This window comes from Bos indicus, chromosome 13 (assembly GCF_029378745.1).
Source record: "Bos indicus isolate NIAB-ARS_2022 breed Sahiwal x Tharparkar chromosome 13, NIAB-ARS_B.indTharparkar_mat_pri_1.0, whole genome shotgun sequence".
NCBI lineage: Eukaryota > Metazoa > Chordata > Mammalia > Artiodactyla > Bovidae > Bos > Bos indicus.
The window spans coordinates 7,191,183-7,214,122 of NC_091772.1; the positions used below are offsets into that span (position 1 = coordinate 7,191,183).

The 22,940-nt window shown below is 39.2% G+C and overlaps 1 protein-coding gene across 3 annotated transcripts in view; it reads right to left on the reverse strand.

The window, feature by feature from the left end:
- Window positions 1–3,611: 3,611 nt before the first annotated feature.
- Window positions 3,612–22,940, reverse strand: part of ESF1 (ESF1 nucleolar pre-rRNA processing protein homolog) — a 65,725-nt gene continuing 46,396 nt past the window's right edge. For all 3 annotated transcript variants that reach the window (XM_019972883.2, XM_019972884.2, XM_019972882.2), the window contains exons 12-14: window positions 14,142–14,224; window positions 12,609–12,755; window positions 3,612–4,404 (exon numbers count right to left, since the gene is read on the reverse strand). In XM_019972883.2, coding sequence (XP_019828442.2) covers window positions 4,111–4,404; window positions 12,609–12,755; window positions 14,142–14,224 — 524 coding nt within the window. In that variant the 3' untranslated portion in view covers window positions 3,612–4,110. The remainder of the gene's footprint in view (window positions 4,405–12,608; window positions 12,756–14,141; window positions 14,225–22,940) is intronic.

The following is a 22,940-nucleotide window of genomic DNA, read 5'->3' on the forward strand; positions in this document are numbered from 1 at the left end:
AGATTTTCATGAAGTGGATGGTGAGCCAAGCCTCATTTTCCAAAAATGGCTGCAACCATATTTTTGGACATGCATACTCTTCAAGGACTTTGCCACTCTCTTCTTTAAGAGGTGGAGGTTATATCCCCTATGTGGGAAGACCTTTTCAACCACCTCAGTGAGTTAAGTATGGATGGCAGGAGTGACACTGTGACATCGGAGTCTAGACCAAAAAAAAGTGAGAGCCTCCATCTTGATCACCTTTGGAACCCAGCTCCCATGCTCCTAATCAACCGCTGGCACTAACTTGCAAGTCACTGAAGGAGGCATTTTGGAAGCAAATCCTCTAGTTCTCAGCTAAGGCCAAGTGGAGAATACATGAGCCTTCTCCACTGAGCCATCTGGAAACTGAGTATTTTAAGAAAATAAATGATTATGGTTGTTTTAAATTGCAGAGTTTGAGGGTGGTTTGTTATAAAGCAATAGGTCACCAGGATGGTCAGGATCTTCCCTTGTAGCTCAGTCGGTAAAGAATCTGCCTGCAATGCAGGAGACCTGGGTTCGATTCCTGGGTCAGGAAGATCCCCTGGAAAAGGAAATGGTAACTCACTCCAGTATTCTTACCTGGAGAATCCCATGGACAGAGGAGCCTGGCGGGCTATAGTCCATGCAGTCACAGGAGTCGAACATGACTTCGTGACTAAACCAGCACCACCATGGTCAGGAATCAAGGAAACTTGCATGATCTTGGACAGTGAAAGTTAGGCCTCATGAGCATGGGAATGTAGATTTAGGAATGGGAGGACTGGGAATTCCCTGGTGGTCCAATGATTAGGACTCCACGCTTTTGCTTTCACTGCCAAGGGTGAGGCCCCAACCAATGGTCATGTAACTGAGATCCCACAAGTGTGGTTAAAAAAAGAAAAAGGAATAGAAGGATCATTCAGAACCCAATATTGTTCAGGTGAGATTATTTTGTATCCTTGAGTGTCAGCATCCAATCAGGAGAAAGAAAAAATTTGAAGAACAAAGTTTAAATAATCATTTTAACAGGGTATTAGAGGAACCAGTTGTTGTTTAGTTGCTAAGTCATGTTTGACTCTTTTGCAACTTCATGGACTGTGGCCGCCAGGCTCCTCTGTCTGTAGGATTTCCCAGGCAAGAATACTGGAGTGGCTTGCCATTTCCTTCTCCAGGGGATCTTCCCATCCTGGGGATTGAACACTTGGCTCCTGCTTGACAGTGATTTCAGTTCAGTTCAGTTGCTCAGTCGTGTCCAATTCTTTGTGACCCCATGAACTTCAATATGCCAGGCTACCCTGTTCATCACCAACTCCTGGAGCTTGCTCAAACTCATGCCCCTCGAGTCAGTGATGCTATCCAACCATCTCATCCTCTGTCATCCCATTCTCCTCCTGCCTTCAATCTTTCCCAGCATCAGGGTCTTTCCCAATGAATCAGTTCTTTTCATCAGGTGGCCAAAGTACTGGAGTTTCAGCTTCAGCATCAGTCCTTCCAATGAATACTCAGGACTTATTTCCTTTAGGATGGGCTGGTTGCATCACCTTGAGGTCCAAGGGACTCTGAAGAGTCTGTTTCCCTCTATTCCAAACTTTTTTTTTAATGAATGAGTGTTCAGTTCAGTTCAGTCACTCAGTCGAGTCCGACTCTTTGCGACCCCATGAATCACACACGCCAGGCCTCCCTGTCCATCACCAATTCCCAGAGTTTACTCAAACTTATGTCCATCGAGTCGAATGAGTATTAAATTTTGTCAAATACTTTCTCTCTTCTTAAACCTGTTAATACAGTGGATTACTTTGGTTGGTTGTGAAAGAATCAGTTTTGCATACCTGGAATTAAACCTCCTAGGCCATTTAATTGGAGAAGGCGATAGCACCCCACTCCAATACTCTTGCCTGGAAAATCCCATGGATGGAGGAGCCTGGTAGGCTGCAGTCCATGGGGTCGCAAAGAGTCAGACAAGACTGAGTGACTTCACTTTCACTTTTATGCATTGGAGAAGGAAATGGCAACCCACTCCAGTGTTCTTGCCTGGAGAATCCCAGGGACGGGTGAGCCTGGTGGGCTGCCGTCTATGGGGTTGCACACAGTTGGACACGACTAAAGCAACTTAGCAGCAGCAGCAGGCCATATAATTAAACCCTCTTGGTGTATAATTCTTTTTATACATTGTTAGATTTAATATGCTAATACTTTGTTGAGGATTTTTATGCTTAAGTTTTAGAGACAGATGGATTCTCCAGAAGCAATCTCATTTCTACATATTAACAATAAACACCAGTGTGCAGGTATTATTTGTACTGTCTTTGGTCTTTGTATTAAGGATACCACAAACGACAATCAAAATGAATGTGACCTTAAGAGTCACCCAAACTACCCTCACATTGTGTACTGAAGTGACAGTGGCCACTTTTTTATCCTGAGTTTTACTATCAGGAATTATTGAGAATCTAATATTTTTGGTGTAGAATGTTTAACAAAGTACCTGATAATGCTATTCTTTTTTTTCTACTTAAAAAAATATCAACTTTCTGAGAAAATGAGCCAGGGCTGTGCATATGTTCTATTTATTTGTTATAATCAAGTGTGTGCCTGACTAGTAAAATGAGACTTACAATTAAATATAGTGACTTAAGAACAAAGGGCTCAAAAACAAAAACCCAAACCAAACCAATTAAAAAACCAAAGGGCTAAAAAAACCCCCCAAAACCAAAGAGCTAAATTTCACAGTAATTTAAAAATCAAACTGAGTAATCCCCACACTATGATTAAAGTTTAAAGGAAAAAAGTCTTTTTCCTTGCATAATGAAATATATACAACTGTTTATAGACAATATTCAAAAATACATTAAGATTCATGATCTTTTAGTGATGAGTATGTAAATACTGCTTTATTTGGCTGAACCACCTAACAATGTCAGCACTTTATGGTAAGAATACCATGCCCTGCACATACTCTGCATTTTTCTGTTATTATGAGCAATTTTAGATATCTTTTTTCCCCTTCCCCTTTCAGAGACTGTTTATATGCCCATATTATCTTGACATCATTCTGTGTCTTATACCTTTTTATTCTCGAAAATATATAGTACATTGGCGGGCTTGAGTTTTTATACCGATAATGTCAAGTTTACTGTTAATCAAAAACTTGGCCAAATTCCTACTGCCTTTTTTTTCCCCAAGTGATCATTTTGGATTTTTTAATTTTCATTTACCTATATAGCACACCTACTTCTTCTAAGTGGTCAGTTAACAGTTTATAAAATCTAGATCAGATGAGATCCAGGAGTATTAAGGCCTCAAAGGTGTGTTTTAATTTAATTAAAAAATTAAGATTCCTTAAATTCTACAGCAGCATATCTACCATTCCAGGCATTCCAAAAATCTGAAGGGCAGACAGAAAGATTTCCTGCTACTATAGCGACTGATCTGATCTGATCTGATAGTTAGAAAAATCATCACAGAGTTCACAAATATTTCAAATACAATTATGAGTAATGCAAACCTGGAACTGCCTTTTATGGAGATGTACTCTTAAAGAGTTAGTTAGGTTTTTAGATAGTTTTCCAGAGGGTAATTTGAGGTGAATAAGATGAAATAAATCAGTGTTCACAAAATAATAAAAACTTTTATTTATAAATTAATAAACAAACTATAATAAACATGACCAAACAACAAAGAAAGTTACTGGCTTCTATTCATTATGGCTAGAAAAATAAATTATTTAAACAAGTATCTAAATCTGCCTCCTGCTTCCAGAGAAATAAATGTATTGCATGTACATATTTTCAAATTGTTCCCAACTCTTATTCCAACTCAAGACTTGGGTAGTACTCTATTTTTTATATAGGAATTGTAAACAGACTTTACAAAAGCTAACAGAGTAAAGAATATTAAAATTTTATAAACCTTATAGTATGGATTGATTATGATTAATTTGTGGAAATATACAAATCTTTCAACCATTCAGTTTATACATGGAAAATAAATTTTATGACTGTCAGATTTTACTTATATTCTTGAAAGGTTGACTGTTCCCAATAAGTAATCCTTCCACCACTTCTGTATACTTTCTACATTCTCAATTCAAAAAGAAACAACATACAATTATTTTACTTTTTGTTTTTTTCTTGCTTGAAACTGCTCTGTTTTGTTTTTTACAGATTTAATCAACATTGACAAGGCAGGATCAATGGACCTCTTGTGTGATTCCTTTTGAACCTCACCCTCCTTTTCACTCGTTGCCTGAGTCAGCCCCTGTTCTTTTTGTTCTCTCTGACGAGCTTTCTCCTCAAGGATTCTTTCCATAGCTTTTGTTTTCTTGAAATTAGGATCTGAAGGATCCAAATTGAACAAGTGGGAAGTATACATTGCCTGAAACCTTGCATCCTTAACATTGACCTGCAAACCCAAAAGGAAAGTACAAATACATAAAATTAGTAAACCAAAAGGCCTAGAAATGAGACCAGAGTTCAAAAAGTCAGTGAGTTGATGATAAAAAATACAAATGTATTTTGCATTGACTCATTAGAAAGCCATTCCTCCACAGATCTTCAATGAAGTCTTTAGGTTTATTCTTGAACCACATGTGCAGGGCACACTGTTCTTATCACACAATGACAATATCCTTGGAAGGGAATTATCGTAGTCTATATGTTACACTGTGGCCTGTTACTACCTCAGCCTCTTAGACTGTCTGCAGGAGTGACCACAGGAGATGCAGGCTCACCTATGCTTACAGTGTGAAATCTCTTTCTGGCTGAGATAATTAAGCCAGTGATGGCATCTCCTGTTGGAATTTTAGGCGAAGTCACTGCCTTCTTAGTACAATAAATTTTTTTTTCAACCTTGGTGCTAAAACGAACAGCTACTGAGAGTGAATCATACAGCAGATTTAAAGACCATGATGGGAAAGATGGTACCCCCAAGACTAAGATCTGATCAGATACAAGCTCCAAATGTATCCTTTATCGTTCTACAAAAACACTGCATTCCCACATTTTAAGAGAATACTCTTAACTCCAGCCAGGCCTTCAAGTATTGCCGGGCACAGGAGTGACCAGACAGAAAGTGAGCATGACTCCCTGACTGCCACTCATCATTGCCCTGTGAAAAAGAGCCCACCCAGAGATGGACTGTAGAGTTATTTGCAATAAGGACCACAGGCATGATACTACTACCACACTCACAAAAAATGTTTTTATAGGTGATGGTCATCATGCATAAGACATCATTTTCTGCATGATGATTAGTTATCATAATAGAAGATTTGACTATAAATCATTCTCTGCTTTTAACTTTTTCTAAGAAAACTAATTTACCAAAAATTGATTCAGTGGAACAGCACCATACTTGGAGCTGACTTACAGAAACCAGAGTTACACAGTGGTCTCAAAGTCCCTCTCAATGCCGCTTAGAAGTTATTTGTATGCTTCTCTCAATTCTCCAAACAATTTCAAAATCTCTCCCATCTTCTTCTGAGTCTATTCTTCCATGCTAATGGATGGAAATCATCAAATAGTTCCTGATAGCTGTCTGTAGGTTTTCTGTACAGGGCTCAAACTCATGCATGGGGACTGTGTGGCCACTAGAAATATGTATTTTAGCAAAAAAAGAGGGGAAAGAGGGAACAGTGGAAACAAGAAACAGAGCAATTAAAAAATTGTGGCCTGGGACTTTCCCGGTGGTCCAGTGGTTAAGAAACTGACTGCCGAGCGGGAGGAGCCAAGATGGCGGAGGAGTAGGACAGGGAGAACACTTTCTCCCCCACAAATTCATCAAAAGAGCATTTAAACGTCGAGTACATTCCACAAAACAACTTCTGAATGCCGGCAGAGGACATCAGGCACCCAGAAAAGCATTCCAACTCTTCGAAAGGAGGTAGGAAAAAATATAAAAGACAAAAAAAGAGACAAAAGACGGAGGGACGGAGTTCCGTCCCGGGAAGGGAGTCTTTAAAGAGAGAAGTTTCCAAACACCAGGAAACCTTCTCACTGCCAAATCTGTGCTGAGCTTTGGAAGCACAGAGGGCAACATAACAGGAAGAAAAAATAAATAAACAATTAAAACTCGAAGATTGCGAGTCCTACGGTAACTCCCCCAGCGGAGAAGCAGCGCAGACGCCTGCACGTGCCACTAGCAAGCGGGGGCTGGGCAGGGAGGCGCAGCGCGGGCTGCATCGCTTAGAGTAAGAATCTGGCCTGAATACCCTGAGCACTATCTGAGCGAAATAATTTGGGCTAGCAAACCAGACTGTGGGATATCTACCACGCGAAAAGCCAGCCCTAACCTAAGACCGCCAGGCCCGCGCACGGAACAAAGAATTGAACAGAGATAGCCGGCTGCAGACCTTCCCCCTCCGGTGACAGGCAGCCAGAGCCGGAAGGGGGTAATCGCAGCCCCAGAGAGACATTATCTATAAAACTGTAAGCAGGCTTCTTTGCTAACTAAAACTTTTTGGGGGTCTGGACGGTTAACATCTGCCTGAGAAGGTGCGCTGGTTTTACACCCAGATAACCGAGTGACGGGGAGGCGATAAGTCGCAGCATTGGCTCTCGCCAAACACCTCATCACTTGAGCTGCTCGGACCTGGGAAGAGCACAAAACTCGGGCCCAACTGAGTCTGCGCCTCTGAGGACTACCCGAGTGCCTGAACCTGAGCGGCTTGGACCTGGGAGGTACATGCAACCCAGGGCCAGCCTCGGATTGTTCCCCGCGGAACAACCTAGAGCCCGAGCAGTGTGGGGAGGGAGGCTACACGCGTCGTGAGCGGGGGCAGACCCAGTATGGCTGAGGCACTGCCAGCGCACGCCAGTGTTATTTGTTTGCAGCATCCCTTCCTCCCTCCCCACAGCGCGACTGAACAAAGAGAAGAAATACAGCTCCACCCATCAGAACACCGACACAAGCTTCCCTAACCAGGAAACCTTCACAAGCCACCTGTACAAACCCACACACAGCGAGGAAAAGCCGTAATAAAGAGAACTCCACAAACTGCCAGAATACAGAAAGGACACCCCAAACTCAGCAATTTAAACAAGATGAAGAGACAGAGGAATAGCCAGCAGATAAAGGAACAGGATAAATGCCCACCAAACCAAACAAAAGAGGAAGAGATAGGGAATCTACCTGATAAAGAATTCCGAATAATGATAGTGAAATTGATCCAAAATCTTGAAATTAAAATGGAATCACAGATAAATAGCTTGGAGACAAGGATTGAGAAGATGCAAGAAAGGTTTAACAAGGACCTAGAAGAAATAAAAAAGAGTCAATATATAATGAATAATGCAATAAATGAAATTAAAAACACTCTGGAGGCAACAAATAGTAGAATAACAGAGGCAGAAGACAGGATTAGTGAATTAGAAGATAGAATGGTAGAAATAAATGAATCAGAGAGAATAAAAGAAAAACGAATTAAAAGAAATGAGGACAATCTCAGAGACCTCCAGGACAATATTAAACGCTACAACATTCGAATCATAGGGGTTCCAGAAGAAGAAGACAAAAAGAAAGACCATGAGAAAATACTTGAGGAGATAATAGTTGAAAACTTCCCTAAACTGGGGAAGGAAATAATCACCCAAGTCCAAGAAACCCAGAGAATCCCAAACAGGATAAACCCAAGGAGAAACACCCCAAGACACATATTAATCAAATTAACAAAGATCAAACACAAAGAACAAATATTAAAAGCAGCAAGGGAAAAACAACAAATAACACACAAGGGAATTCCCATAAGGATAACAGCTGATCTTTCAATAGAAACTCTTCAAGCCAGGAGGGAATGGCAAGACATACTTAAAATGATGAAAGAAAATAACCTACAGCCCAGATTATTGTACCCAGCAAGGATTTCATTCAAGTATGAAGGAGGAATCAAAAGCTTCTCAGACAAGCAAAAGCTGAGAGAATTCTGCACCACCAAACCAGCTCTCCAACAAATACTAAAGGATATTCTCTAGACAGGAAACACAAAAATGGTGTATAAATTCGAACCCCAAACAATAAAGTAAATGGCAATGGGATCATACTTATCAGTAATTACCTTAAATGTAAATGGGTTGAATGCCCCAACCAAAAGACAAAGACTGGCTGAATGGATACAAAAACAAGACCCCTACATATGTTGTCTACAGGAGACCCACCTCAAAACAGGGGACACATACAGACTGAAAGTGAAGGGCTGGAAAAAGATTTTCCATGCAAATAGGGACCAAAAGAAAGCAGGAGTAGCAATACTCATATCAGATAAAATAGACTTTAAAACAAAGGCTGTGAAAAGAGACAAAGAAGGTCACTACATAATGATCAAAGGATCAATCCAAGAAGAAGATATAACACTTATAAATATATATGCACCCAACACGGGAGCACCGCAGTATGTAAGACAAATGCTAACAAGTATGAAAGGAGAAATTAACAATAACACAATAATAGTGGGAGACTTTAATACCCCACTCACACCTATGGATAGATCAACTAAACAGAAAATTAACAAGGAAACACAAACTTTAAACGATACAATAGACCAGTTAGACCTAATTGATATCTATAGGACATTTCATCCCAAAACAATGAATTTCACCTTTTTCTCAAGCGCACATGGAACCTTCTCCAGGATAGATCACATCCTGGGCCATAAAGCTAGCCTTGGTAAATTCAAAAAAATAGAAATCATTCCAAGCATCTTTTCTGACCACAATGCAGTAAGATTAGATCTCAATTACAGGAGAAAAACTATTAAAAATTCCAACATATGGAGGATGAACAACACCCTGCTGAATAACCAACAAATCACAGAAGAAATCAAAAAAGAAATCAAAATTTGCATAGAAACGAATGAAAATGAAAACACAACAACCCAAAACCTGTGGGACACAGTAAAAGCAGTCCTAAGGGGAAAGTTCATAGCAATACAGGCACACCTCAAGAAACAAGAAAAAAGTCAAATAAATAACCTAACTCTACACCTAAAGCAACTAGAAAAGGAAGAAATGAAGAACCCCAGGGTTAGTAGAAGGAAAGAAATCTTAAAAATTAGAGCAGAAATAAATGCAAAAGAAACAAAGGAGACCATAGCAAAAATCAACAAAGCCAAAAGCTGGTTCTTTGAAAGGATAAATAAAATTGATAAACCATTAGCCAGACTCATCAAGAAACAAAGGGAGAAAAATCAAATCAATAAAATTAGAAACGAAAATGGAGAGATCACAACAGACAACACACAAATACAAAGGATCATAAGAGACTATTATCAACAATTATATGCCAATAAAATGGACAACGAGGAAGAAATGGACAAATTCTTAGAAAAGTACAACTTTCCAAAACTCGACCAGGAAGAAATAGAAAACCTTAACAGACCCATCACAAGCACGGAAATTGAAACTGTAATCAAAAATCTTCCAGCAAACAAAAGCCCAGGTCCAGACGGCTTCACAGCTGAATTCTACCAAAAATTTAGAGAAGAGCTAACACCTATCCTGCTCAAACTCTTCCAGAAAATTGCAGAGGAAGGTAAACTTCCAAACTCATTCTATGAGGCCACCATCACCCTAATACCAAAACCTGACAAAGATTCCACAAAAAAAGAAAACTACAGGCCAATATCACTGATGAATATAGATGCAAAAATCCTAAACAAAATTCTAGCAATCAGAATCCAACAACACATTAAAAAGATCATACACCATGACCAAGTGGGCTTTATCCCAGGGATGCAAGGATTCTTCAATATCCGCAAATCAATGTAATACACCACATTAACAAATTGAAAAACAAAAACCATGTGATTATCTCAATAGATGCAGAGAAAGCCTTTGACAAAATTCAACACCCATTTATGATAAAAACTCTCCAGAAAGCAGGAATAGAAGGAACACACCTCAACATAATAAAAGCTATATATGACAAACCCACAGCAAACATTATCCTCAATGGTGAAAAATTGAAAGCATTTCCTCTAAAGTCAGGAACAAGACAAGGGTGCCCACTTTCACCATTACTATTCAACATAGTTTTGGAAGTTTTGGCCACAGCAATCAGAGCAGAAAAAGAAATAAAAGGAATCCAAATTGGAAAAGAAGAAGTAAAACTCTCACTATTTGCAGATGACATGATCCTCTACATAGAAAACCCTAAAGACTCCACCAGAAAATTACTAGAACTAATCAATGATTACAGTAAAGTTGCAGGATATAAAATCAACACACAGAAATCCCTTGCATTCCTATACACTAATAATGAGAAAACAGAAAGAGAAATTAAGGAAACAATTCCATTCACCATTGCAATGAAAAAAATAAAATACTTAGGAATATATCTACCTAAAGAAACTAAAGACCTATATATAGAAAACTATAAAACACTGGTGAAAGAAATCAAAGAGGACACTAATAGATGGAGAAATATACCATGTTCATGGATTGGAAGAATCAATATAGTGAAAATGAGTATACTACCCAAAGCAATTTATAGATTCAATGCAATCCCTATCAAGCTACCAACAGTATTCTTCACAGAGCTAGAACAAATAATTTCACAATTTGTATGGAAATACAAAAAACCTCGAATAGCCAAAGTGATCTTGAGAAAGAAAAATGGAACTGGAGGAATCAACCTACCTGACTTCAGGCTCTACTACAAAGCCACAGTTATCAAGACAGTATGATACTGGCACAAAGACAGAAATATAGATCAATGGAACAAAATAGAAAGCCCAGAGATAAATCCACGCACATATGGACACCTTATCTTTGACAAAGGAGGCAAGAATATACAATGGATTAAAGACAATCTCTTTAACAAGTGGTGCTGGGAAATCTGGTCAACCACTTGTAAAAGAATGAAACTAGAACACTTTCTAACACCATATACAAAAATAAACTCAAAATGGATTAAAGATCTCAATGTAAGACCAGAAACTATAAAACTCCTAGAGGAGAACATAGGCAAAACACTCTCTGACATACATCACAGCAGGATCCTCTATGACCCACCTCCCAGAATATTGGAAATAAAAGCAAAAATAAACAAATGGGACCTAATTAAACTTAAAAGCTTCTGCACATCAAAGGAAACTATTAGCAAGGTGAAAAGACAGCCTTCAGAATGGGAGAAAATAATAGCAAATGAAGCAACCGACAAACAACTAATCTCAAAAATATACAAGCAACTCCTACAGCTCAACTCCAGAAAAATAAATGACCCAATCAAAAAATGGGCCAAAGATCTAAATAGACATTTCTCCAAAGAAGACATACAGATGGCTAACAAACACATGAAAAGATGCTCAACATCACTCATTATCAGAGAAATGCAAATCAAAACCACTATGAGATACCATTTCACACCAGTCAGAATGGCTGTGATCCAAAAGTCTACAAATAATAAATGCTGGAGAGGGTGTGGAGAAAAGGGAACCCTCTTACACTGTTGGTGGGAATGCAAACTAGTACAGCCACTATGGAGAACAGTGTGGAGATTCCTTAAAAAACTGGAAATAGAACTGCCTTATGATCCAGCAATCCCACTGCTGGGCATACACACTGAGGAAACCAGAAGGGAAAGAGACACGTGTACCCCAATGTTCATCGCAGCACTGTTTGTAATAGCCAAGACATGGAAGCAACCTAGATGTCCATCAGCAGATGAATGGATAAGAAAGCTGTGGTACATATACACAATGGAGTATTACTCAGCCATTAAAAAGAATACATATGAATCAGTTCTAATGAGGTGGATGAAACTGGAGCCTATTATACAGAGTGAAGTAAGCCAGAAGGAAAAACACCAATACAGTATACTAACGCATATATATGGAATTTAGAAAGATGGTAACGATAACCCTGTATACGAGACAGCAAAAGAGACACTGATGTATAGAACAGGCTTATGGACTCTGTGGGAGAGGGAGAGGGTGGGAAGATTTGGGAGAATGGCATTGAAACATGTGAAATGTCATGTATGAAAAAAAAAAAAAAAGAAACTCACTGCCAATGCAGGGGACGTGGGTTTGATCCCTGGTCCAGAGAGATGGCACAAACTGGACAACTGAGCCTACCTGCATCAACTGTCGAGCCCATGCACCCTAGGTTCATATTCTTCAAGAGAACCCATCACAACGAGAAGCCTGGGTACCACAGCTACAGGGCAGCCCCTGCTCACCAGAGCTAAAGAAAGCCTGTGCAGAGCAACAAAGCCCACGCAGCGAAACGCAGACCCAGCACAACCAAAAAAAAAAAAAAAACACGCCTACTGCCTGGCCCTTGCACAGAGTGTGACGTGAATCTGCTACTCTGCAGTCAGGCTTAACGATGCAGAACGTTCCCAGTGTGAGCATCACACTGCATGTGATTCTAATGCTAAAAGCTACATATTTTGGTGCAGCATAGCTACCAAAATAGAAGCCTACTACTTCACCTGATGCTCCAAGAACCACCCTGAGGATGAACTGGTTATACTGGACTAAAAGATGGTAGCTTTGGCTCCACAATGGGTCCTTCCTGAGATCAAGGGGCCAAGCTCAATTTTTATCTAAAGAGCTGACTTTAGATTCAACGCCAGCTTTTAATAGAATAATGATTTTTGTCGCTGGTTACCTCAAAGTCATCCTCCAATAATTCCTTCTTCTTCATGAGCTGTTTTTTCTTCTTTTTGCTCAGATTCTGGTGCTCCACAATCTTGTTATAATTGAAGTGTTTCTTGCTCTCTTCCTCCTCATCCATCACAAGCAAAGCCATTTCAGCCTGTGGAGAGAAAAAAAGAGTTCAAATATACGACAGTGTTTTTCTTTCCTCAAACAGGAGTATGGAGCACAGAAATCCCCTCAGAAAAGGAGAAGCCAGTCGTCAGTGCTCTGGGATGACACCTGTCTTCCATCACAGACTGTGGATCAGTGAACTCATAAAGAAATTCACAGACTGCTGTAGAGCAACAGGTATAATTTTTTGGAGCAATATCACTGACAACAGGAGAGGGGTGAACACTTTATCTAAAAACCAGACCATATTTCACATTATGTAACTGATCAGTAGGTGGTAGAAACAAAAGTCCTCAAGTTCCCCAAATAAAAATTCCTCATTTTCACTTTGGTCTTTTTAAGCAGACACTAAATCTCATAAACATGTAGTAGTTTGTGATACAGACTAGACTTTCCAAACATGTGCTTTATGAACAATGAATTCCTTTTTTCTTGTGCTGTTTTTGCCTCTACTTTTCCAATATTGATATATGAAGGCAAGATCTTAATATTTGCTTCTGAAATCTAATGCCTGTTTCCACTCAACAGGTATTTTCTACTGACCATGGGATTAAATGTAAATCTTCAAGAATCAAGTAAACAACCATGCATGCTACAGAAAATACAATCTTCCTCCACCCACTTAGACTGCTTTAATTTCCTCTCCTTTCTATGACTGGTACCTACAGTTGGCTTTCTTTTTAGAATGATTTCCTACAAACAAAGATTTTCTTTGTGTTCCTTAACTCTATAAACACTACTGCATATGCAATAAAAGATGCATTAAGATGCAGAGTTTAGGTGACCAGTCTGGCTCCCTCCTAGACAGTGCTAGGAACATCAGACTCAGGAACGCTGCTGACTCCAATTCCTGTCTCAGCAAAAACACACTATTTTGTGCCGTGGATTATGTGGAGGTGCTTAAGGATAATATTCACTACACTTCCAAGAAAGGCTTTAATTCTGCACATTAATTTTCAACAATAAAAAGAGAGACAGGAGCATTTAACAAGCCATAAAGCAAACTCTGTATTACAGGACAGATTCAGACTGAATTAAAACCATGTCAATATTATTTTGAGGTTTTAATTTAGTATTTTTGTCTCTTACTGTCAGTTTTGCCCTTTACTGTCAGTTATAATAAGGGTTTTAAAAGATATTTGCCTCTTAATCACAAAGGGACATGCCTTGGGTGTGAACTAAACTTTAACTCTGTACTTGGAGAAATATTTGGTGAAAAGGAGATATTTTAAAATTATGCTGCTAAAATATTTATAAATTTCATTGTTAAAATCAGTTATTTTTTTATTAGACATACTGGAAACTCACATGGACACCTTCACTTAAAGTGTACATATCACTTGTCCATTAAAAATGTAAACATGACCATTACCTTTTGTCTTTCTATTTCAGCTTCTTCCTCTGGAGATATGTCATCTTTTGCAGATTTTGTTGATTTTTTCTTTTCTTTTATACCTGGCACAACAAACCAACATAGAAGGGTTAAAAATTATGACTATCACAACAATTTGCTTATACTATTTATTTAAAAAATTTTGTTTGTAACAAAAATGCAAGGTATCTAGAAATAATCTTACCAATAAATATATAGAAACTAAAGAAACTAAAAAAAAAAGTATTACTGAGATGACTATGGGTATGAATAGAATAATAAAAGTCTGTACATGATGAGTGAATATTATAAAGGAATTTCTTCTGAAAGTAATGTATAATTCTACATCAATTAAAAAGAAAACTTATAAGATCATTTTAGCAGAAACAGAATAAACACTAGATAAAATTCAGTATCCTCTCATAATATATATACATTTAATAAAATTCTAAATAAAATTTTATTCAAGGAAATCTTTGCAAAGAATGAGATAGATCTGATTTACTAGTGATACAGTATGCTAAAGTGTACTACAAAGTGAAAAAAACCAAAAATGCTGTAACTATACAATGAGAAAAACAGAACAGTATGGCTTAGTATATAATAAAATGTAACATCATACATCACTGGAAAAAGAAGGCATTATTCAATAACTGGTGCTGGGCAATTTGTTCTATTCTGCAAAATAATCCTTGAGCTATAGCTGTGTGCATGTGCTCAGTCACTCATTCATATCTGAGTCTTTGTGACCCCATTCACTATAGCCCACCAAGCTCCTCTGTCCATGGGATTTCCCAGGCAAGAATATTGGAAGTGGGCTGCCATTTCCTATTCCAAGGGATCTTCCCAACCTAGGAGTCATACTGCATAATGTACAGAAAAACAAAATGCAGTTGTATTAAAGAATTAAACACTAAAAAACCTACGAGAAAATACAGGGGAACAGCTACCTGATCTTAAGTAGAAGAAACGTTCTCTTAGCATAAGAACAATAGAAGAGATCAAAGGGAAAAAAAACTAATTTAAATATGTAAACTCTTAAAACTCATCAGCAAAATGAAAAACTAATCTGTTTAGTGACAATTTGACAATAACTACCTGGAAGTAAACGTTTAACAAAATCCTTTCTCCTTCTCCAAAGACAAAGTTGATCTTTGTTTAACTTCCTGTGTCTAGTATTATTAGACAAAATTACTTATGGTAAAAGTGGCTCCTGATTAGAAAAACTTCCAAGGATGCAGGGACTTCTGGAGACCACAAGATGTTAGATGAGATGTTCCTGAAGGAGAGGGAGTAACCAATGGCAGCTAAGAGCACTTGAGTCTGCAGTGACTGACTTGGGTTTAAACTCTGGCTCAAGTTCACTCAAGCTATAGCATTCGTGTTTTGTGTCCTTCTTTGTAAAGTGGGGATTATAACAACTAATTGCACCTAGCATCTAGGGTTACTGTGAGGACTAAATAAACTAATAAATGTGAAGAGCTCAGTTAATGTCAGGCACATGGTGCTATGAACTACCTGCTATTATTGTGATAACATTCTGACTACATATATATGATGTTCTGGGTTCCTTGTGATCACACAGATGCTCTGTTTTTTTTCTTCTTTTTGTGTGTCTGTTGGGAAGAGTTCAAAGAGAATTTGGTGTCAAAGTATGAAGAACCAGTCTGAAGAGTAAGAAGGTTCAGAATCCACAAAGCCACCTTTCAGAATGTTATTACACCATGTCAACCTTCTCTGAGCTACTGGACACTGTCTTATTTGTATTTGGATGAGCTCAGTTTTGTCCTTCCAATGCAGAGAAACCAATGGTTACTACTTTAGAAAATAGTAACAATTTAATACTGCTACAGCACTTACCATGCACCAGGAAATAGTGCTATTTACTTCCTTTTATATACGAACTACTTTAATCCTCACAATAACCCTATGAGGTAGATTCTATTATTTATTACAATTTTCACTCTGTTGTTGACAAAACTGAAACAGAGAGAGACTGAGTGATTTGTCTCAAGCTGAGTAAGCAAAGGAACCATGAGTCAAACCCTAGCACTCCAGTTCAGGCTCTGGTAACCCCCACACTCTACACTTCACTACCAAATGTCACTCTCCCTTGAGTAGTTCTTTCCATTTAAAAAGCACTTTGTTGTGAAATAATAAATTTCAGAGACCATATGATGGCTGAATAACCACATCCAGTGGGGGATAACAGGAAGTCAAGAGAAGCTTCGTTTTTTAAAAATTTATTTATTTTTAATTGGAGGACAATCACTTTATAATATTGTTATAAACACTGTTACATTTTTGGTTTCTGCCATACATCAACATAAATCAGCCATAGCAATACATATGTCCCCTCCCTCTGGAACCACTTTAGAAGCTGCCTTGTGGGCACTAGCCCTCTGCATGGGGGCAGCCCTGCCCAGCTGAGAGAAGATGATGGTGTATAAAGTGTGGCCAGGTGTGGCCAGGTTCACTCCTCACGGCCGCTAAGGCATCTACCTGTCTGCACTTTCAAGGAGAAACATTATTGTACGTAGTCCTTTCTCTATCCCTAAGTCAGACTGTGTTCCTTATTTCAAATGTTTTTCAGGGAATGATCTGTTTTGAGATTATAGCCTTTTCTCTGCTGTAAAGTACATGCACGTACGTGTGTATATATACACACATACATACATATAGAAAAGTATCCTCAAGGTTCCACTTTCTTAGAGTCTGACTCCCACACCCTCAGTTGGCCTCTGCTCCTATCCCCTCTTAAGGCCAGGGCTCCTTTTGAAGTAAACAGACAAGTGACACATGCAGAAGCTCTCTCTGTGGCACGGGAAAAAATCAGGCTGTCCATGATTAATACATGAAGGAGATAAAGATCTTCACATACAGCTGTGGGAAATCATTTCAAAGAGCCCACAATGAACTGTTTCAGATTTTTATAACAACCTGGTGAAAAGCCATAAAAATAAACTTGAAAGGAAGACTTCAGTAAGGGAGGAAAAAAATCTCCAAGATGGTTGGGACTAAAAATGATATCTAATTTTACATGATGAAAATTTCTTTGCTCAAGAAGAATTTACTGTGTGCTAAAACCAAACTCTTTAGTCTGAAGATAAATAACATGTAGATACCCTTTCTGCACTGTTAACAAGATTGTTGTAAGTGGGCACATCTTTATTTATTTATTTATTTTTTTTTAAAAAAAAGCATTTTCCCTTTGGAAAGTTTTCAGATCTAATTTAGATGAAGACTACTGGGGAAATGAAAGTCCCTGTTCTGAAATGTTATCTTTATAATTTCATTTTCCATTACTTGTAATGTTAGAGAACTGTTTCTATAAAAAAGTTCTTTCAGAGTGTTCAGTTGAGCACTTCCTGTGGGACAGCAGTTAAGAGAACTCACTGGAGGGCAGACTGGTCTCCGTACTGACCAGCTGGGAGTGTTAAGTCCCGTAATGATTCACACTTCGCAGCAAGCTATGGCACCCAAGAGTGCTGATTCATAATCAGATTCAATATGCAGCCTGTGTATGTTCCTCTGAACCAAGGCATTCGGCCTTGCCTGGAAAGCCAGCAAGTCCTTGTGTCCAGCTCTGACACATATGGATCCTGGGTCTGGTCTTTACAATGCACTTGAAGAGTTACAAAATGCTTATAAAAGCATTTGTAAACTATAAAACAATATATGAGTAGTATACTGTAAGCCACTCACCATAGTGGCTGGATGAACCAAATACGTTTACTTTACTGATTTTTTTTTCCCATCGCGTTGTGTGGTCTGTGAGATCTTAGTTCCCCCTTAGTTCCCATCCAGGGATTGAACCTGTGCCCCCTGCACTCCAAGTATGAAGTCTTAACCAACGGACTGCCAGGAAGTCTCACCTTATTAGATTTTCTTGGTATTTTATCAGATATCTAAAGTTTTCAAGACAAAGGATACACTCTAATAGGCTATATTTACATGTGATATACTTTAATTCACTCCTACTTCTTAAAAAACAAAATCTTATTAGAGTTTATGCAGTTAGATAGCAATAAGCACATTATCTCACCATCTCACTTCTAAAAAAAAAATGTTTTAACTCATTCTAGAAGTACATTTTCAAAACTTTCATCTAATATTGAGTTTGCGGCTTAGAATAAAATAGAAAGAATACAGCAAATTTACAGTGTATGGGGAACAAACAGAAGGAAGAACTAAAAAAGATTTCTGGTACTCATATTGGCTCCTGCTGCTGCTGCTGCTAAGTCGCGTCAGTTGTGTCCAACTCTGTGAGACCCCATAGACGGCAGCCCACCAGGCCCCCCTGTCCCTGGGATTCTCCAGGCAAGAACACTGGAGTGGGTTGCCATTTCCTTCTCCATTGCGTGAAAGTGAAAAGTGAAAGTGAAGTTGCTCAGTTGCGTCCGACTCTTAGCAACCCCATGGACTGCAGCCTACCAGGCTCCTCCATCCATGGGATTTTCCAGGCAAGAGTACTGGAGTGGCTTGCCATTGCCTTCTCCATATTGGCTCCTAACTCAAGCCAAATACCAGGTCTGGCATCAGTCAGTGAACTCGATTTCTCCGTATTTTTTGAACAGTGTGTAAGTTAGCCCTGGGACTGCCTACGATAAAGGTGTTATAAACACACCCAAGTCCATCTGGCTTAGAATGTCTCTGTCCTGCTCAACTGTGGGAACTGAACTATATACCCTTCCAGACACAAATGCTTTTCCTATCTCACAGCTGTTCCTTCTCAGCTTCTTAAACTTTCCTACCTTCCAGGCACACCTTCTCCAGGACAGGGTACTTGATGTAGGCTCTTGACTTCAGAGCCCAAACCTACATCTTCCTCTCTCACCAGCGCTTCCTACCTTTCATTCTGTGGTTTGAAATACTATTTATAAGCTAACAATTCCTAAGTATATACTTGCAATCTGACTTTTCAGCTGATCTCCAAAGCTCATATATGAATGCTAACCTAATACCTCCATGTAGCCATCTGATTGACATCTTAGACCAATTGTATCCTACTGATCCTTTCTTAAGATTCTCCTTAACTCAGTAAATAGAAGAACATTATCACAGCCACAGGACTGGAAAAGGTCAGTTTTCATTCCAATCCCAAAGAATGGCAATACCAAAGAATGTTCAAACTACTGCACAATTGCACTCATTTCACATGCTAGAAAGATCATGCTCAAAATCCTCCAAGCTAGGCTTCAACAGTACGTGAATCAAGAACTTCCAGATGTTCAAGGTGAATTTAAAAAAGGCAGAGGAACCAGAGATCAAATTGCCAACATCTGTTGGATCACAGGAAAAAGCAAGAGAATTCCAGAAAAACACCTACTTCTGCTTCATTGACTATGCTAAAGCCTTTGACTGTGTGGATCACAACAAACTCTGGAAAACTCTTAAAGAGATGGGAATACCAGACCACCTTACCTGCCTCCTGAGAAACCTGTATACAGGTCAAGAACCAACAGTTAGAACCAGACATGGGACAACAAACTGGTTCCAAATTGGGAAAGGAATGCATCAAGGCTGTATATTGTCACCCTGCTTATTTACCTTGTATGCAAAGTGCATCATGAGAAATACTGGGCTGGATGAAGTACAAGTTAAAATCAAAGACTGCTGGGAAAAATATTAATAACCTCAGATATGCATGACACCACCCTTATGGCAGAAAGTGAAGAGGGACTAAAGAGCCTCTTGATGAAGGTTAAAAGAGGAGAGTGAAAAAGCTGTATTAAAACTCAACATTCAAAAAACTAAGATCATGGCATTGGTCCCATCACTTCATGGCAAACAGACTGGGAAACAATGGAAACAGTGACACTTTATTTTCTTGGGCTCCAAAATCACTGAGGATGGTGAAATTAAAAGATGTTTGCTCCTTGGAAGAAAAGCTATGACAAACCTAGACAGCATATTAAAAAACAGAGATATCACTTTACTGACAAAGGTGGGTTTAGTCAAAGCTATGGTTTTCCCAGTAGTCATGTATGGATGTGAGAGTTGGACTATAAAGAAGGCTGAGTACCAAAGAATTGATGCTTTTGAACTGTGGTATTGGAGAAGACTCATGAGTCTCTTGGACTGCAAGATCAAACCAGTCAATCCTAAAGGAAATCAACCCTGAAAATTCACTGGAAGGACTGATGTTGAAGCTGAAGCTCCAACTCTTTGGCCACCTGATGTGAAGAGCTGATTCACTGGAAAAGACCCTGATGCTGGGAAAGACTGAAGGCGGGAGGAGAAGGGGACAACAGAGGACGAGATAGTTGGATGGCATCACCAACTCAATAAACATGACCATGACCAAGCTCTGGAAGATGGTAAAGGACAGGGAAGCCTGGCACACTGCAGTCTATGGGGGTCACAAACATTCGGACATGACTGAGCGACTGAACAACAACTGCAGAGATTCAAAACAAGAATCTAGGAGTTATGCTAAATTTCTTCCTTATCCAAATAAAAAATTGGTAAGTCTACCTCCAAAATATATCTAGAATCCCATTCAGTTTCCTTCTTCCAATATTATTACTAGTAAGCTGTCTAGACTAACCATCACCTCTTGTCTAGACCTCTGCAAAGGCCTGGTCTCTCAGCTCTCACCATGCTTTCTTCAGTCTGTTCTCTAGGCTTACATACACACCATACCATGTCACATTTTTGCTTTAAGACCCTTTCAGTTCAGTTTAGTCGCTCAGTCGTGTCCGACTCTTTGCGACCCCATGAACCGCAGCACGCCAGGCCTCCCTGTCCATCACCAACTCCTGGAGTCCACCCAAACCCATGTCCATTGTGTTGGTGATGCCATCCAACCATCTCATCCTTTGTCGTCCCCTTCTCCTCCTGCCCTCAATCTTTCCAAACATCAGGGTCTTTTCAAATGAGTCAACTCTTTGCATCCGGTGGCCAAAGTATTGAAGTTTCAGCTTCAATATCAGTCCTTCCAATGCACACCCAGGACTGATCTCCTTCAGAATGGACTGGTTGGATCTCCTTGCAGTCCCAGGGACTCTCAAGAGTCTTCTCCAACACCACAGTTCAAAAGCATCAATTCTTCTGCGCTCAGCTTTCTTTATAGTCCAACTCTCACATCCATACATGACTACTAGAAAAACCATAGCCTTGACTAGATGGACCTTTGTTGACAAAGTAATGTCTCTGCTTTTTAATATGCTGTCTAGGTTGGTCATAACTTTCCTTCCAAGGAGCAAACATCTTCTAAGACCCTTTACTGGCCTCCCATTGTCAGTGAGTAAAATCCAAATTTGTTGCTGTGACCCAAGGCCCTGCCTCATACTAAACTGCCCTTCTGCCCACATTCCAGGCACAATGGTGTCCTTCAATTCCACCACACATTCTTTCTCACCTCACAGCTGTTCTACCCACTTTCCCCTCATTTGCAATGCTCCTTCCCCCAGCTCTCCCTGCCTGACTCCTCCTCATTCTGCAGGTCTCAGCTCAAATGTTACCATCGGAAAGAAGCTTGCTTCACCCACCCTATATAAGAAAGCCACTCTCCTTCTTCTTCCCAGGTACATGCTCTGTATTATCCTATTTATTAGTTCCTTTAGAACGCTGATCATATTCTCATACCATTCTTATTTGTTTACCTGTAAAGAATCTGCCTGCAGTGCAAGAGACCCAGGTTCAATCCCTGGGTTGGGAAGATCCCCTAGAGAAGGAAATGGCAACCCAGTAGCCCTACCTGGAAAATCCTATGGATAGAGGAGCCTGGTGGGTTACAGTCCATGGGATCACAAGAGTTGGACATGACTTCGTGACTAAACTACCACTTCATGTCTTCCCTTCCCTAAAACCATAAACTCTGAGGGATGTAACTTTGCTTGTATTATTAGTACTGTATCTCTAGCATACCAGAGTGCTTAGCACCTGGCAGGTACTCAAAAATATTTATTGACAGAATGAATAAAGAAACATATGGTAAGACCATTTCTTGGTCTAATTTTTATGTAAATAAAAAAAAATCACTTTTTCCTTAAACGAAAACAAGACATAAATTATTATTCCTAGGAAGTATTCTGAAATCAAAAGTATATTGAAAACAAGCAAACTTTATCTGTATTTTCCTTTGGAACTTCTGATACTAACTTTCAAGGAAACTATTCACAATTTAAATGTGCTGATTCCAAGAAACAAGCTACCCTAAGCCACCAAGCTACATAACTTACTCTTTGAATCCTACTCTGAGTTCTGCAGTTTGACCAGATTTCACAAGCCAAATGAAGCACTTTGGAATGAGAACAAGGAAACGATAATGCTTCACATTTCTCCATTATAAACTTGGTTTCCTGAAATGCGAGGATAAGGCTAAAATCCATCATCTTTTAGAAATGACTGCTCAGGTATGATAAGAAGAAGAATATGCAAAGTTTCCATTTCCCTTTCCAATTCCTAAGAATCTCACATCCTATAATATAGACTTCATTCATCTTGATCCCCTTTTCATCAATAAAACATCAGTACTAAAAGGCTATAACAACCAGGAAATAATTTTGAGCAATTCTGACTTTCCTGTAGAGAACTATTTTGGCCCACTAGTCACAAGGGACGAGAAGCAGGGAAACTTCATAAAATCCTTCTCTTTACAATGCCAGCTTGGAGTTGCTCCAGGAGCAAGCCTTTGGGGTTCATGTGTGTGGTATGCAGAGCAGGGAAGGGCAAAATGCATGAGAACAAATGGAAAAACCTTACAGTGGTCCCATACTGACTTGTCCAAGTATGGTCTGAACCTTACCACACATATTTATACACACACACACTTACATGTACGAAAAAGGTAAG